The 14,273-nt window shown below is 36.0% G+C and overlaps 2 protein-coding genes across 2 annotated transcripts; both read right to left on the bottom strand.

Moving 5' to 3' along the window:
* Positions 1 to 1,550: 1,550 nt before the first annotated feature.
* Positions 1,551 to 5,424, bottom strand: LOC126778274 (probable ribosome production factor 1). Its single transcript, XM_050501770.1, has 6 exons — positions 5,253 to 5,424; positions 5,045 to 5,168; positions 4,161 to 4,324; positions 3,310 to 3,514; positions 2,680 to 2,825; positions 1,551 to 1,751 (listed from the first exon to the last, which is right to left on the bottom strand). The coding sequence occupies exons 1-6, from the start codon at positions 5,276 to 5,278 to the stop codon at positions 1,574 to 1,576; spliced, it is 843 nt and encodes a 280-aa protein (XP_050357727.1). The 5' UTR covers positions 5,279 to 5,424; the 3' UTR covers positions 1,551 to 1,573.
* Positions 5,425 to 11,840: 6,416 nt separating this feature from the next.
* On the bottom strand, positions 11,841 to 13,900 carry LOC126778224 (innexin inx2). The gene has a single exon (XM_050501707.1). It carries the CDS (start codon positions 13,660 to 13,662, stop codon positions 12,583 to 12,585), a length of 1,080 nt encoding a protein of 359 aa, XP_050357664.1. The 5' UTR covers positions 13,663 to 13,900; the 3' UTR covers positions 11,841 to 12,582.
* Positions 13,901 to 14,273: the final 373 nt, after the last annotated feature.

The raw sequence follows: 14,273 nt of genomic DNA, 5'->3' as shown, positions 1-14,273 counted from the left end.
ATAATTTGTTATAACAGTATTATCATAATATGATCTGAAGAAGGTGGCGGTACTTGACTGGATGCTCGTCTGGGTAGGTACCACCCACTCATCAGATATTCTACCGCAAAACAGCAATACTTGATATTGTTGTGTTCCGGTTTGAAGGGTGAGTGAGCCAGTGTAATTACAGGCACAAGGGACATAAAATCTTAGTCCCCAAGGTTGGTGGCGCATTGGCTATAAGCGATGGTTGACATTTCTTACAATGCCAATGTCTAAGGGCGTTTGGTGACCACTTACCATCAGGTGGCCCATATGCTCGTCCACCTTCCTAATCTATAAAAAAAAAAAAATTTTTACAAATTCATAATGAATGAATGATTGATTTTTCAAGTTCTCGACCAATGACATCGCGTAATGACGCGTTAAATACACTCTTTCTTTTGCATATCAATGATATGCTCTCTCTTGGGAACATACATTGCTATGCAGATGATAGTACAGTGCATGGTGGATACCACGGACGCGCAGTGGCTGGGCGGGCGGAAACTGAGGAGAGGCGGGAGAATCTTGTCATTGAACTCGATAGGACATTAGAGCTCATCGCTAAATGGGGTTCTGATAATCTTGTTGAGTTTAATGCCAAGAAAACACAGGTGTGCGCTCTCACAGCGAAAAAGTCACCATTTTACCCTCATCCCTCCCTCTGTGGCACACCGCTGATGATACAAAGCAAAATCGCCATGCTGGGGATGGACGTTCGCTGCGACCTTAGTCCAAGGGATTACATCGAGGCTATTATAAAAACAGCTTCACGAAAACTCGGAGTTCTGAACAAGGTGCGGCGTTTTTTCACGCAACAACAACTGTGCCTGTTATACAAAACACAGGTACGGTCTTGCGTTGAATATTGCTCGCACCTTTGGGATGGCTCCGCTAAGTACCTAATGGAGGCCTTGGACCGTTTGCAGCGACGTGCAGTACGCATTATTGGCGACGTAAAGGTCACAAACACCCTTGAACCTTTACAATTGCGTCGCGAGATAGCAGCACTGAGCGCTTTCTATCGTCTGTATCACGGCGAGTGCTCTGAGGAATTATTCTCTCTAATTCCTGCTTCCCCCTTCCTTCTTAAGTCCACGCGAGCTGGTTCTCGATGTCACCGCCTAACTGTGACATCAATTCCATCGCGCACAAAGAAATTTGGCAACTCCTTTCTTTCCCGCACTACCAAAGAATGGAATTCCTTACCAGCTCACGTGTTCCCCTCCTCTTACAACCCGGGTTCCTTTAAACGAGGCGTGAAGAGGCATCTTGTGGGCCGGCATGGCGGGGACGGCTAGTACAGAACATTCTTCCCGACTGTACTGGCCGTCGTCGCGTTTGGACTCTACTACCACTTACCATCAGGTGGAGTGGAGTCATTTGCCATCCCGGGGCATATAAAAAAAAAAAAAAAAATGTTAAAGTTGAAAATTCGTGCTTACTACTCTTGTGGTTGGCTATAGTTTCGTTGGCACACACACCTTTCAAACCGGAACACAATACTATGTAGGTAAAAAAACAAGTTGCATGACAATCTATTTTTATTTTATAAAAAGAAACGTCGTCTTGACGTTTCCATTTGGTGTCTGCGGCCGGCGATGATCCACTCGTAGTCGCCGCGCTTCGAGTCAAATGTTCCCTGCTGCAAGGAGATTAACTTCAGCGTGAATCGAGGCCCTAGTTCGCGCAGTTTAGCACGCTTGCCGTCTGCTGTAAATTCGTATCTGAAAATAATTTTGTTGAATAAATAAAGTGTACTTAATTGTTAAAGAACATATCGCCCATTCAAACTGGGTCACGACAATTAAAATAATTTTTCAGTTAATGTAATCAATCTATAAAAGATAGATAACTCATAACACACATTATACCATTGTTGTTTATATATATATATATATATATATATATATATATATATATAGGTATATACTATTTCTGACTTTTCTTTAAACATTTGTAGAGACCTACAAATCCCTCATGCATTTTTGTTTTGGCAGCGTTTGCTTTAACAGAGACAACCGACATTTTTGTCTCAGACTATGTCGACACATATCTATATCCAAAAAAAAATATACAACATATTCACACCCTATGTTCATTTCGAAACTTTAAACTGAAATAATATGAATTATATTAATCGGATATTATTTTTTACGTGAAACTGGAATAAACAGACAAACAAACATTGTATGTATGTAGCATAATATGCAACAGCTTGGTAATGGAAAACACTTATTTAAATACTTTTGAGTAAGCACTTACCTGAGTAATAAAGGAAGGTTGATTATATGTTATTGCCTAAACATGAGATTTTATTTGGGCCGGTTGGCGTGGTAGGTAGATACTTGCCTTTCACGCCGAAGGCTGTGGGTTCGATTCCCACCCAGGACAGACATTTGTGTGCATGAACGTGTCTGGTTGTCCCGAGTCTGGGTATAATTATCTATATAAGTTTGTACTTACAAAAGAAAAGTAGTATATGTAGTATATCAGTTGTCTGGTTTCCATAGTACAAGCTCTGCTTAGTTTGCGATCAGATGGCCGTGTGTGAATAATGTACCAGGATATTATTATTACTAATTGAAAGACCATTTATCTTGTGAATTTCATACTAAAATGAAATTTAAGACAGAAAAAAGCGAAAATGCAAACCTATGGTGCCTAAAGAAGATATAGTCCCGCTGGTTATGGAAGGTGACAGCGCGTCGGCCACGGAACTCTGGTTCGTAGTGGAACAGAGCTCCTAACATACGCCCTACCGTCAGACCTAACCTGGTACTGAAGTTGTTGAGGATCACCTGAAATGCATGAATTTAAATTATTGGAAAATGAAATATGACAGCTTAGCTGCTCTGTTGCTGTACGAATGCAGCAACAAAGACAAATAAACTTTTAATATTTACCTATTATTAGTAGCAATTAGATTAGGTTGAAAATCAGTTTAAAAACTTCATCCCAGCCAACATTGCAACTATGGTCATAAGTGTCTAAGATAAGATTAATAGTAGAAATTGCAGTCCCAAGAATATGGACAGTAAGTACAAATCAACAAAAACCTCTATGCTGACGAGATAATCTATCTTGTGTTCGGCAATGAGGACAATACTGTGAGGTCGAACGTACACATTGAAGCTGCATGGAGGAATGAGCATCAATCCATCTCCTCAAATTTGACTTTAGCCCAACAGTGGGACACAGTTGCAGATTTTTTTTTCCTGATGACATGTTTACGCTATTCACAATGTCGTATTAGCAAAACATATATTATAAAAAGATAGTTACTTCAGGTCTATGTGCCGTTATTTCCTTGTGATCCTTATTCAGTTCTTTTGTAATTTTACAACTAGATAGTCTGAAGTGTGCTGTAGGTCCACTTGGTAGGTGTATCAAGAGGAACCCATTTGGCTGCTTCTGATTTTCATTAACAATTATCACATCTGTCATTTGTTCTCTGATTGCTGATTGGACAATTCTCTTTACTGATGACCTGTAGAAAGAGTTTTTATAACTAATTTTATTTTGTGAAAATAAAAAAAAAACCAACATGATTGATTCTTTATAAATATTTATTTTTATTAAACTTCCCTTTTTATAGTTAACTGAAAGAATGATTTCAATTCTGAAAATTCTATTTTGTTAAGTTAGGCTTTGTAACTTTGTGTTTGTTTGTGTTTGTTGGCTTAACAAGCAAAAATTACAAGTAGTTTTGAGAATAGTCAGTCGTAAGACCAAGAATAGTTTAAAAGTGCTGTGTAGAATATTCAGGTAGAAAATAATAAAGATATAATTAACAAAAGATGACTTGATAGGAGAAAAATTTTTACAAACAAAATAACAATCTTATTTCTTAAACATTTTATAATTTTAAGAAAAATGATTTCATCATTTCATCTGCTTCATTGGTCTGCTATTGCTAGCTTATAAAGCTTCTGATCCAGAGATTCAGGGTTAAAATACAGGCCAGTCCATTACATAGAAATTGCATTCATGTATACTATATATTATAATTTGTCTGTGCAATCTAGTCCTTGATGATGGCATAAGAACTTTTAAAATTGACTTAATTATGTAGCCTAAACTATGTAAAACGTAGTAATTGAATATTTTTTAAATAAAAAAAAATGCAAACATACCTTTGTCTATATCTTGATAATGAATTTGGTATCATTCTTGAAAGCTCCTTTCCAAATACTCTTGTTTTAGAATGAGGGTTGTCCGAGTATGTGATCAGTACCTTGGGCTCATAGGAATTTTCAAAATATGATGATAGTTCATCCAATTCCATATCTTTTTTTGCCTAAAACATAAATATACATTTTTTAAACATTTATTGAGCTCCAGTGCATGTACTGCTTGATAACACAATTTCATGACATTTTAATAAGTTATTACTCCATCCCAAGTTAATAAAACATTAACTACATTCTGTTCTAAGTATATATAATCAAAATATATAAAGAAGTGATAATGCTATGTCTAATGATATAACAGTTCTAATAATGGTTGATTTATATCTGAAATTATGAATCAATGCAATTTAAAAGTATTTCATAGACTTTGCTTTTATAATAATTACAAATATATTATTTTATTATACTATGATCAGATGACAAAAAATAATATTTGAGCGATTAATTGGTTTCAAGCATATTTTGTAATTAAAATGTAGTATTACGATCACTATAGTAAATTTGTTGAGACGTGTATCAATTGAATTGTCATGTATTTGTAGTGTAGAAACAGTAATGTATTAGGATTGGTATGGACTGGAATATATCTACGATCAATTTAAATCTCCGAGTTGTAGATATAATATCAATTTCGGCCGTACTAGACCCACGTTTAGGATAGTTTTTCCTTATTATCTGTACAGTACTATTTATGTATAATATTCAAGTAAATTTATTCTAACATATAACTACTACGCGTACGAACTAACATGTTTATCGATAATTCATAAATATTATAAAATATTGAAACATTACAATTACTTAATCATCTTAAATGATATGCTTACTTCTTCTTGTTCCTCCGCTTCCGTATTTGCCAACATCGTCTCATCTTTTTCCCGGAGAGATTCCAACGTATGAGGAACTTTTTTCGGTACATCGTCACCTTCCTGCTTTTTCTCTAATTTTCGTCTGAAAAATTCAGTTATTTATTGTATTTCAGTTACTTATTACGAAAACATCAACACGAGACATAACCTATTCATAAACACTGACTTTTTCTTATCTTTACCACGAGCCATCTTTCTTGTTACTACTTTGTTAAGATGTTTGTTATAATCTTCTTTTTTTAAATAAAATATAAGAAGCTTATTGAAATTGATTAAGAAATAAATACAAAAAAACTGCGTGTTTTTGTTATTAGTGACAATGACAATTGACCACAGACCACTACCAACTGACACCTGACAGTATAGAATGACTGAATTTGGATTATCGACAGATAATATCCCAACACCCAATTTATTAAATATACCGGCAAAGACATTTTCAAATATTGACACAACACAGACAGCTAGTTTTTTTTTTGTATAATAAATAAATAAATAATGATTGATCATTGATGACACTTGACAGTATTACGAACGATAGAGAGTAAGCTATAATTATATTTGTTAATTTGCCTTATTTTAAGCAAAATACATATAACATAGAAATACTTTTAAAACATATTATTTTATCTTGTATTGAGTTTAATTAAATTTTGTTTATTCATTTTTTCCTAAATCAATTATTGAAGCTCGTCATATTCTTATTTGTAATTTTAAATGCGTCGATTTCTATCAGTGCAGTCAACATTGATAATACATTAAAAGAATGAAGTAAAGTCATTTATTTATTTATAGAAAAGATTAGTCAGTATTTTAGGCTAGCCTGAAGCCGACCCTTCTTAGAAATGCTTTCATTACTGGTAAGGTACAGCTAGTTGAGGTGCTTACTATATGATTGATATTTATCTTAAGGCTGTTTTAGACGTGTTAAGTTGTCAAGTAATAACTCAGTTTTAAGTTAATTTAAAATAAACGTCCACACGTATTTAATAGTTAAGTTTAGTTCACTCAAGATGGACGATCTACAATTAGGTGGGTCTTGTGACACCCGCGGGTTAAGCCCATCTTAATTACATATTGATTTTGTTAGGTATACTCTCCGTTTTTAATTAAATTAATTATATAATGGTATATTATAAATAATGATAATTTACGGTGTTGAACATTAAAATAATATTAATTTTTCTTAAGTATTAAAATCTTTAAAAAATAATTATACAAATTGAATGTGTCTAATGTGAAAATAGATGAAGCTATAACATTAATGTTTGTTTACTTTCAACATCTGACAGTCGTTAAGCGTTTGAGTACGGTAATTATTATTCTTCATATAATCACATTTGCTTCTATTATTATTATACAAGAACATGCGTTATGATTGTAAAATATATTTTTTTAATTTGAAATATATAGTCAGATGAACACATGAATCACGGCCCATAAACTTTATCAGTGAAAAAATATGCTTTACCTATAGCTTATCGTTAATAGGCAATAGCTAATCGCAAAGGGTCAGTTTTATGTATACATAATCTGGCTCACTCACCCCTTAGCGTAGAATGATTGATGAGTAGAGTGGTGAAAGGTGCGAAAACCCCAGGCGGGGTTGGACATATTATTATTACTGTCAGTAAAGATTGCTTTCTCAAATTAAATACAAATTCCTGTTTTTTTTTTATATTTTTGAAATGTATAATGCAGTTCCAGAGCATTTGGAAATTAGTTTGAGCAATTTGTTTAATATTAGGTAATGATCATGACACTGGTCATATATATAATGACTGCCTCGGTCAATTCCCAGGTCGGGCCAATAAAAAAGTTATTGGGTTTTTTTGTCAGAAAATTCTCAGTAGCAGCCCGGAGTGTGGAAGTTAGAAGTGTGTACACTCCCGTGCCTCGGAAAGCACGTAAAGCCGTTGGTCCTGCGCCTGAACTCTTTCCGGTCGTGTCGGATTGCCGTCCCATCGGATTATGAGAATTAGGGAATAGAGAGTGCACCTGTGTTTGCGCACACACTTGTGCACTATAATATCTCCTGCGTAGTTGGCTAATCTCTCTTGAGATTGGCCGCCATGGCCGAAATCGGTCTGGAGGACATTATTATTATTATTATTATATAAATGGATCAATAAAACTATTTTTTAATAATAAGGTTCAAGGTTGGTAATATAATGTTTGTGGTATTAAAATAGTAAAAAAGTATACGGGTAGCTATGATTACTTTATTATTAGTATATGTTTTATTAGTCTTTCGCATATTTGTAAAATCTACCGTAAAAAAAGAGAGGAGGCGTTCAGCGTACCTAAGATATACTCTTATTATTAGAAAAATTTGAATATTGTAAATTCTTAACAGTGACCATTTACGTAATACGTGCCTAAATTCACGTCATCCATTCTACCTTTTACCGTCGAATAACAAGTGTAAATAGGTTGTGTCGGCGATCGATGGTTTTTAGCTGTACCTAATTAATTTTTAAGAAGAAATATATTAACATTATATTAAGTATAGTAAGTGGTTGCCTGGAAAAGACCACGAAGTAGCGATAAGGCCGCCAAAGTTGTATGCTAATTAGGTTGTATTTGTGTTAATTTTTGTTGTGTACAATAAAATATAATTATCTATCTATCTATCTATGTAAAATGTGTGCTATCTAGGTAGATTGTAAGTACGTTCCGAATAGCAATTGCAGTGACGAATTTAATAGCAGGCTAAGTAGGATAGAGCCTAGGGCGGCAGAGTAGATGTCGGTATGGAGCGATAAATTTAAAAAATCTACGGCCAATCTGACTGCCAATGTTTAAATTCGCCACTGGGCGATTGTAGCAACTTATTTCAACATTTGCTCTACGTTATAGTTACAGGTAAAAGGGACATTAAAATGACATGGTTCGCAGCGCACTATTAATGGTACCCAATGGCTAATCCACAACTCAACATCAGCAACATGCTAACTGTCATTTACATCTGATATCAAATTAAAAAACATGCTGACAAGTTTTTAAACACTACGGGAATAATATCATGAAACAAAATATTAAGCAAGTGTGAGTACTTGTTTTGGAAAAAAAAGTTAAAAATTATTTATTCGTATCACAAAAATAACATGTTTGACGTACGTAAAGGAGTAAAGGAGGCCACTAAATCGATCTCTTATAGGCAACCTCGGGTGTAGAGAGTAGACTTAAACAAAAAGTTAGTGAAAAGAAAATATTTTATGATGTTTCTTAAACATTTGTAGTGCAATTCAAGCAAGCTCAAGCTTGAATCGATTTCTCTCGAACTCGATTCTTAGTGATTTAGAAAAATTGTCAATAAAAAAGACAATCGTTTCTATAATTCCTCTAAGTGTTTAGAATCAGCGTGATTATTACGTTGTCGCTGATACGATAGGAGGAAAAGTTGAGAGAAAATAGTTATATTCTGTTTATTTGTTTGGTGCGAGATATTTTTTGAAAATTCCTAATAATATCATAAAATATTCTTATAAGCCCGCTCCAGGCTCTTGTGTATATGTGCGCTACGATTTTCATGCGAATTCAACGTGATTATCAAAACTCATAGCTAGCTTTTACACTTTTTCAATTTTAATTGGATAAAAAATACGCAAATAGGTATATATAACTGGTAATATTTGCGAAAGAATGTCATGCGATGTTATTGCGGCATGACTATTCAGCAAAATCGCTGATATGCTGAAAAAGACAGTAGTATATGTAGTATATCAGTTGTCTGGTTTCCATAGTACACGCTCTGCTTAATTTAGGATCAGATGGCTGTGTGTGATTAATGTTCCAGGATATCATTATTATTATTATATATAAAACGTTAGTATCGTAATATTTTACTGAAACTCTATTGGACATCTTTAACAATCATTGTAACATTTCTTAAGTTACACAAGACACAAATGAATTATACACCTTAAACCTTCCTCAAGATTCAAGAGGATCGCAGTCCAATAGTGAAAACTATGAAATTCCGTTTGGTAGTTTTTGAGTTTATAGCGCTCAGACAGACAGCTAGACGCAGCATCACTTTGTTTTATAATACGCAGTGCTTAAATGTAAGTATTAATAACTTAAAGAAAATTGTATAAATTATTGAATTAAAACGGTAAACTTAATAACAATGATATTTTCAGCATATGGAATAACAGCAAGTAACAAAACAACAGCTATTTTAATAATCTACCTTGTTCTGCATACAACTAGTTTTCTTGTATACCTATCTACTAGATAGATGAGTGCAAGTGCAACGTATCAAATAACGAACACCTGCGTGAAATGACGCCTCACGACTTAACTGGATAGGGTTATTTGTTACAAAAATAATAAATACTAGGTATGATTGCAATTTTCTAATCTTTTATATTAGAACAATCGTTCTCTTAGTAAATCATGCTCTTTAAAAATATATGAATATATATGGATTGTTTAGGTTTGTCTTTGACTAAATAAAAGCATAAGGCACTCACATAATGACATACCTAATTCCTTTCTCATTAAGAGTACCTACATTTCTTTTTACGTTCGATTAATTCAGTTTTTCTATGTAATTGGTTGTGAAAATTTAGTTAGTTTTTTTTAAGTACATAAATAATAAATAACTTCGCATTGTTTATTTGTAAACGTAAATACTAATATTTAGTTATTTATATGTTTGGTACCGTACCTGATATGTGTAACATACTTAGTTAAGAATTGTTCGTTTGTGTTTCGTGATTTTTACATAAACAACGCTCATTTGTTTATTGTAATGTAAGAGTATTGCTACTTCTGCGATATAGCAGAATAACAATATCTTGTATACGCTGTGGTCGAATTTCGAAATAACAAATGAAAATTCAGTGCCTAGAATTAAAGCCGCGATTTCGGTTAAATTTCACGGTAAGCCGTCTAAACTCTAACTAATAGTAACTAATATAAGACCATAAGAACAAATTTTACCTATTTATTTGTCGAGTACAAACATGACGGCGATCTCTATTTCTTAAAAAGTTGGAAGGAAGGCGGAAAGCAGATAAATTGGTCAACGCCGAGGCCACGTAGGTAATAATTACAGTTTCCGGCGCGGCACCCCTTTACTCCATTATTAGGACATAATAATCACATTGTAGAATTTTAGTCTATAACATCCTTACGTTTTTTTTTTCAATATTAGCTGACTTCAAAAATAATAGAAAATGCATCAAAAACTGTTTAATAATTCATTGTTTTTTTTTAATAATATAAATATTGTATATGTACCACAAAAATGTCTAATCTTTTTGAAGTCTACTCTACATGGTGGTAGTAGTAGTATTCTACCACCAAACAGCAATACGTGGTACTGTTATGTTCCGGTTGAGAGGATGATTGAGTCAGTGCAGTGACAGGCACAAGGGAAATATTTTTATTATGAGTTGTATATATATATTGTAGGTGTTCTCATTTTAATTAAAAAAAAGATATCACCTAAGGGTCGAACCGTAACCGTAACCGTAACAGCCTGTGAATGTCCCACTGCTGGGCTAAAGGCCTCCTCTCCTCTTTTTGATGAGAAGGTTTGGAGCTTATTCCACCACGCTGCTCCAATGCGGGTTGGTAGAATTCACATGTGGCAGAATTTCAGTGAAATTAGACACATGCAGGTTTCCTCACGATGTTTTCCTTCACCGTAAAGCACGAGATGAATTATAATCACAAATTAAGCACATGAAAATTCAGTGGTGCTTGCCCGGGTTTGAACCCACGATCATCGGTTAAGATTCACGCGTTCTTACCACTGGGCCATCTCGGCTTTTTTAAGGGTCGAAGGTTTTATTAAATATAAAAAAAATGTGTTAGTTTAAGTTCTAGTTTTATTGTACGTACAAATGTACACGCGTGCATTGATGACAGCCAAATAAACATGTATTTTCTCGATTTGATGAAAAATTCTAAATTATCTTCAAAGAAAAATATACTACTTGGGTTTTTCACTAGTTTTAATCATGTTTTAAATAAGTTGGGTGACCATACACCAAAAAAATATCACCTCTTCTTTTGTAGTCAGTTAAAAATCTCGTAAAATAAGCCCTTCCAATGATAAAGTAGACAAAACGGCGCTTCTTGGAACGCCTTTGTTTGCTCTTCAAACCCTCAAACAAAAGAAATCTATTTGAATATCGTGTGAAAGCATTTTACAAACCAGTCAGGTGCCTGATGCCTATTCAAAGAATCTTTAAAGTCAGAACGACAAACAAAACTTCTATTCTGCACTTTGTTTAGTTACAAAAATCTTATATAAAAAAGGGTCGAAATAAACTATGAATTTGTCGCACAATGTCATAAATAAATTTGTATTTAAGTTTTGTGGATATATTGTATTCTATCATATTTTCTTGCACAGATTCACAATAATAAAAATTTGTATGCATCAAATATTTGGTGCAAAGGAAATAACTGTTTTGATTGGACAACTCAATGAGGCAAGCAGGTAGGTAAGTCATACGATTTTAATTTTTTTTAAAGTACATCAATTTATCGCAAATCTAACGCCATCTATCGCATATCCAAAGAACTTTATGTTTATTATACGTGCTCTAGGTGGAGCCACTTGTTGAATGAATGAAGATTTTTGACTCGGTGACAGTATGTATAAAAATCTGGTGTCGAATTCCACGCTTTGTATCTGTGTCGTGCATTGATATATTTTCATTGTATCATTTGTATATAACGGCATCTAATGTTTGTATATAGTAGTACTTAATGTCATAATAAAACAACAAAATAATGTGGCAGTAAATATATTTAGAAAATATCAACCATAATCGACTCGATTTCGTCAGTATAAAAAGTATAGACACATGTATTTAATTAGTAAAAATTATGGTATTGTCGTTAACCAATTCCAATAATTGATCTCTTAATACTAATAGTTCATTATTGCTTTATACAATATCGTATCGAGTATGACATTCGATAACAAAGAAATTACATTAGATAACTATCTAAAACTTAGGAATAAGCCAGCCGTCGTCCACTCGATCAATCGTACACGATAAACACTTAATTTAGATATAATAATAATTACATATCACAATGAGACGTCCCTTCCACGCTATTCACTCGCACACGAACAATACAAAATACAAAACGAAGGCACGAGATCTATCTATTATCTACGACTATCGTAAACATGCCCTAAAACGTTACCCTAAATGCACGCGCGCGGTGGCACGCATCAGTCGAAGTCATCCGGGAGAAGATGCCAACTAACATTTTTTCATACCAGCAGTATAAAGAGTTTTAAAGCGGTTCTGGAATACAATGACTGGCCCGCCGGAGGTCGTTCCCCGCGTCGGGTGTAGGTAATGGAATGTCGGTGCACGGCCGCTCCCGGCGCTCTTTGTGCGCGGGCGCGGCGCGGCAGGTAGCAGCGCCGTGGCGGACGCACGACGTTGCCGCACTGCGCCCGCGCGGTTTGCCCTAGCACTCACACGTCACAACTACCCACTGTCCACACGCGCCTACTATACTGTGTCCTTTCCTTCGAACTTCTTCGCTAAATCACCCATCAGTTCTTTGTAAATAAGGGGGTCAATGTTCTTACCGAGCTGGTACAGCACGAACCAGTCTCCGATTTGTAATTTGCGAGCCACCGCTTCCACTTGATCCTGTGGAGCGAGGCGGCTGCGTGCACGTAACAGGTAGAGACGCACACGCGGTCCAGCAACGACGGCCGCTCGGTAAATCAAAGATATGCCACTAAGAATTGATAAGATTATGAACCAGAACCATAAGAACACGTAGATCTTCTCGTTAACTATATTCAGAGGCAATACACACAATCCATCGAACCTTTGCACAGTTCCCGAAGGACCATATTTGTGGAAGGTGCATTTAGTTACTTTAGGAAACACTCGAGCCATTGGATCTTCCCTCTCTTCAGGTTCCATCTCAGTAAAACGTACAACATCTCGGCCGTACGTTGAGAACTCCCCATCGAGGAAAAAGTCCATGAAGTATATTTGTCCCACTACATTTATAAAGTTTAGTACCTCGCAGATGAAGAAACGGAATGCATAAAAGTTTTGTGTGTGGAGATTAGTGTGAAAGTAGTCGACGAGTAGTTTCTTTCGGTCCGCTTTGCAGTCTTCACCGACTACGGGGCAATTTAAATCTAGCACGAGCATTTTAACACGTCCACCCTCCCATGTTTTCCATAGATAACGTGGCACATAAAAAAGGATAGCTTGGAAGAACAGCACAAAGCACACCCACTGATAGTATTTGTGATATTTCACCTCGTCCTCTCCATCAACATGTGAGGCCACGCCGGGCTGCGCCACATCTTTTCCAACGCGTCCAACGAGTCTGTTCGGGATGGTGAATGTGGAGTAGATCCAGCAGTAGGTGTCCATGACGGCGTACGGGATCTCATCAACGATACAGTCGATAGGGTCTCCGATGTACTGTCGCGAGGTAACCAGAAGCGAGAAGGCGATCAAGATGATCACGGTGGCCTTGTAGTGCAGACGAAACACATTGTTGTCAATACAGACCGAGTCGAGCTTCAGAAGGCCCTTCACAGAGCCGAAAACGTCAAACATGGCGGTTGAGTTTGCCGCGGGCGCGCGGCGCGTCGGTCGCGATTATCGATGAATTGGGCGTGCGCTTCGCCCTCGTGTCGAGTGCGGAATGCTAGCGGCAAGCGGGGCAAGACTCAACAAGGGGAGTAGGGGCCGGGGCGACAGCCGCGGGGCTCGAGGGGCTCCCCGCACACGCAGTCGCAGTCTCCCTCCGCTCGGATCAACGACACAGCACTGACCCTATTTCCACCTATATTCGTGGCGTCATCTGGTAGCCGCCGCCGCCCGCCGCTAGCTACGCATCTCAAAACAAGCATTAAAATTACTCGCGGCATTACAACCGACGAGCACAATTAAATACGCACTTATCTATTGATTGCATCATTTAACGAGTTGTTGATGAGAAGCGAATGCGGCTCGTGGTGATTTCCTGATACGGTTATGAAACGTTTGTGGTGATTTCAGTTTTAGTTGTGCCCTAGCATGCCTAGCGAAATAAAAACACAATTACTTAACTACTTATAACAGACCATGTAATATTAGTCTTTGATTATAAATACATATGGGTTAAAATAGCGTACTGAATATTTATGTGTAAAGGGTCCAGATTACACCAAACGCCCGCGAGGCGA

The sequence above is a fragment of the Nymphalis io genome, chromosome 2, assembly GCF_905147045.1.
Source record: "Nymphalis io chromosome 2, ilAglIoxx1.1, whole genome shotgun sequence".
NCBI classification, from domain to species: Eukaryota; Metazoa; Arthropoda; class Insecta; order Lepidoptera; family Nymphalidae; genus Nymphalis; species Nymphalis io.
Note: the sequence above shows the minus strand (reverse complement) of the source record. Positions and strands in the feature narration are given on the sequence as shown.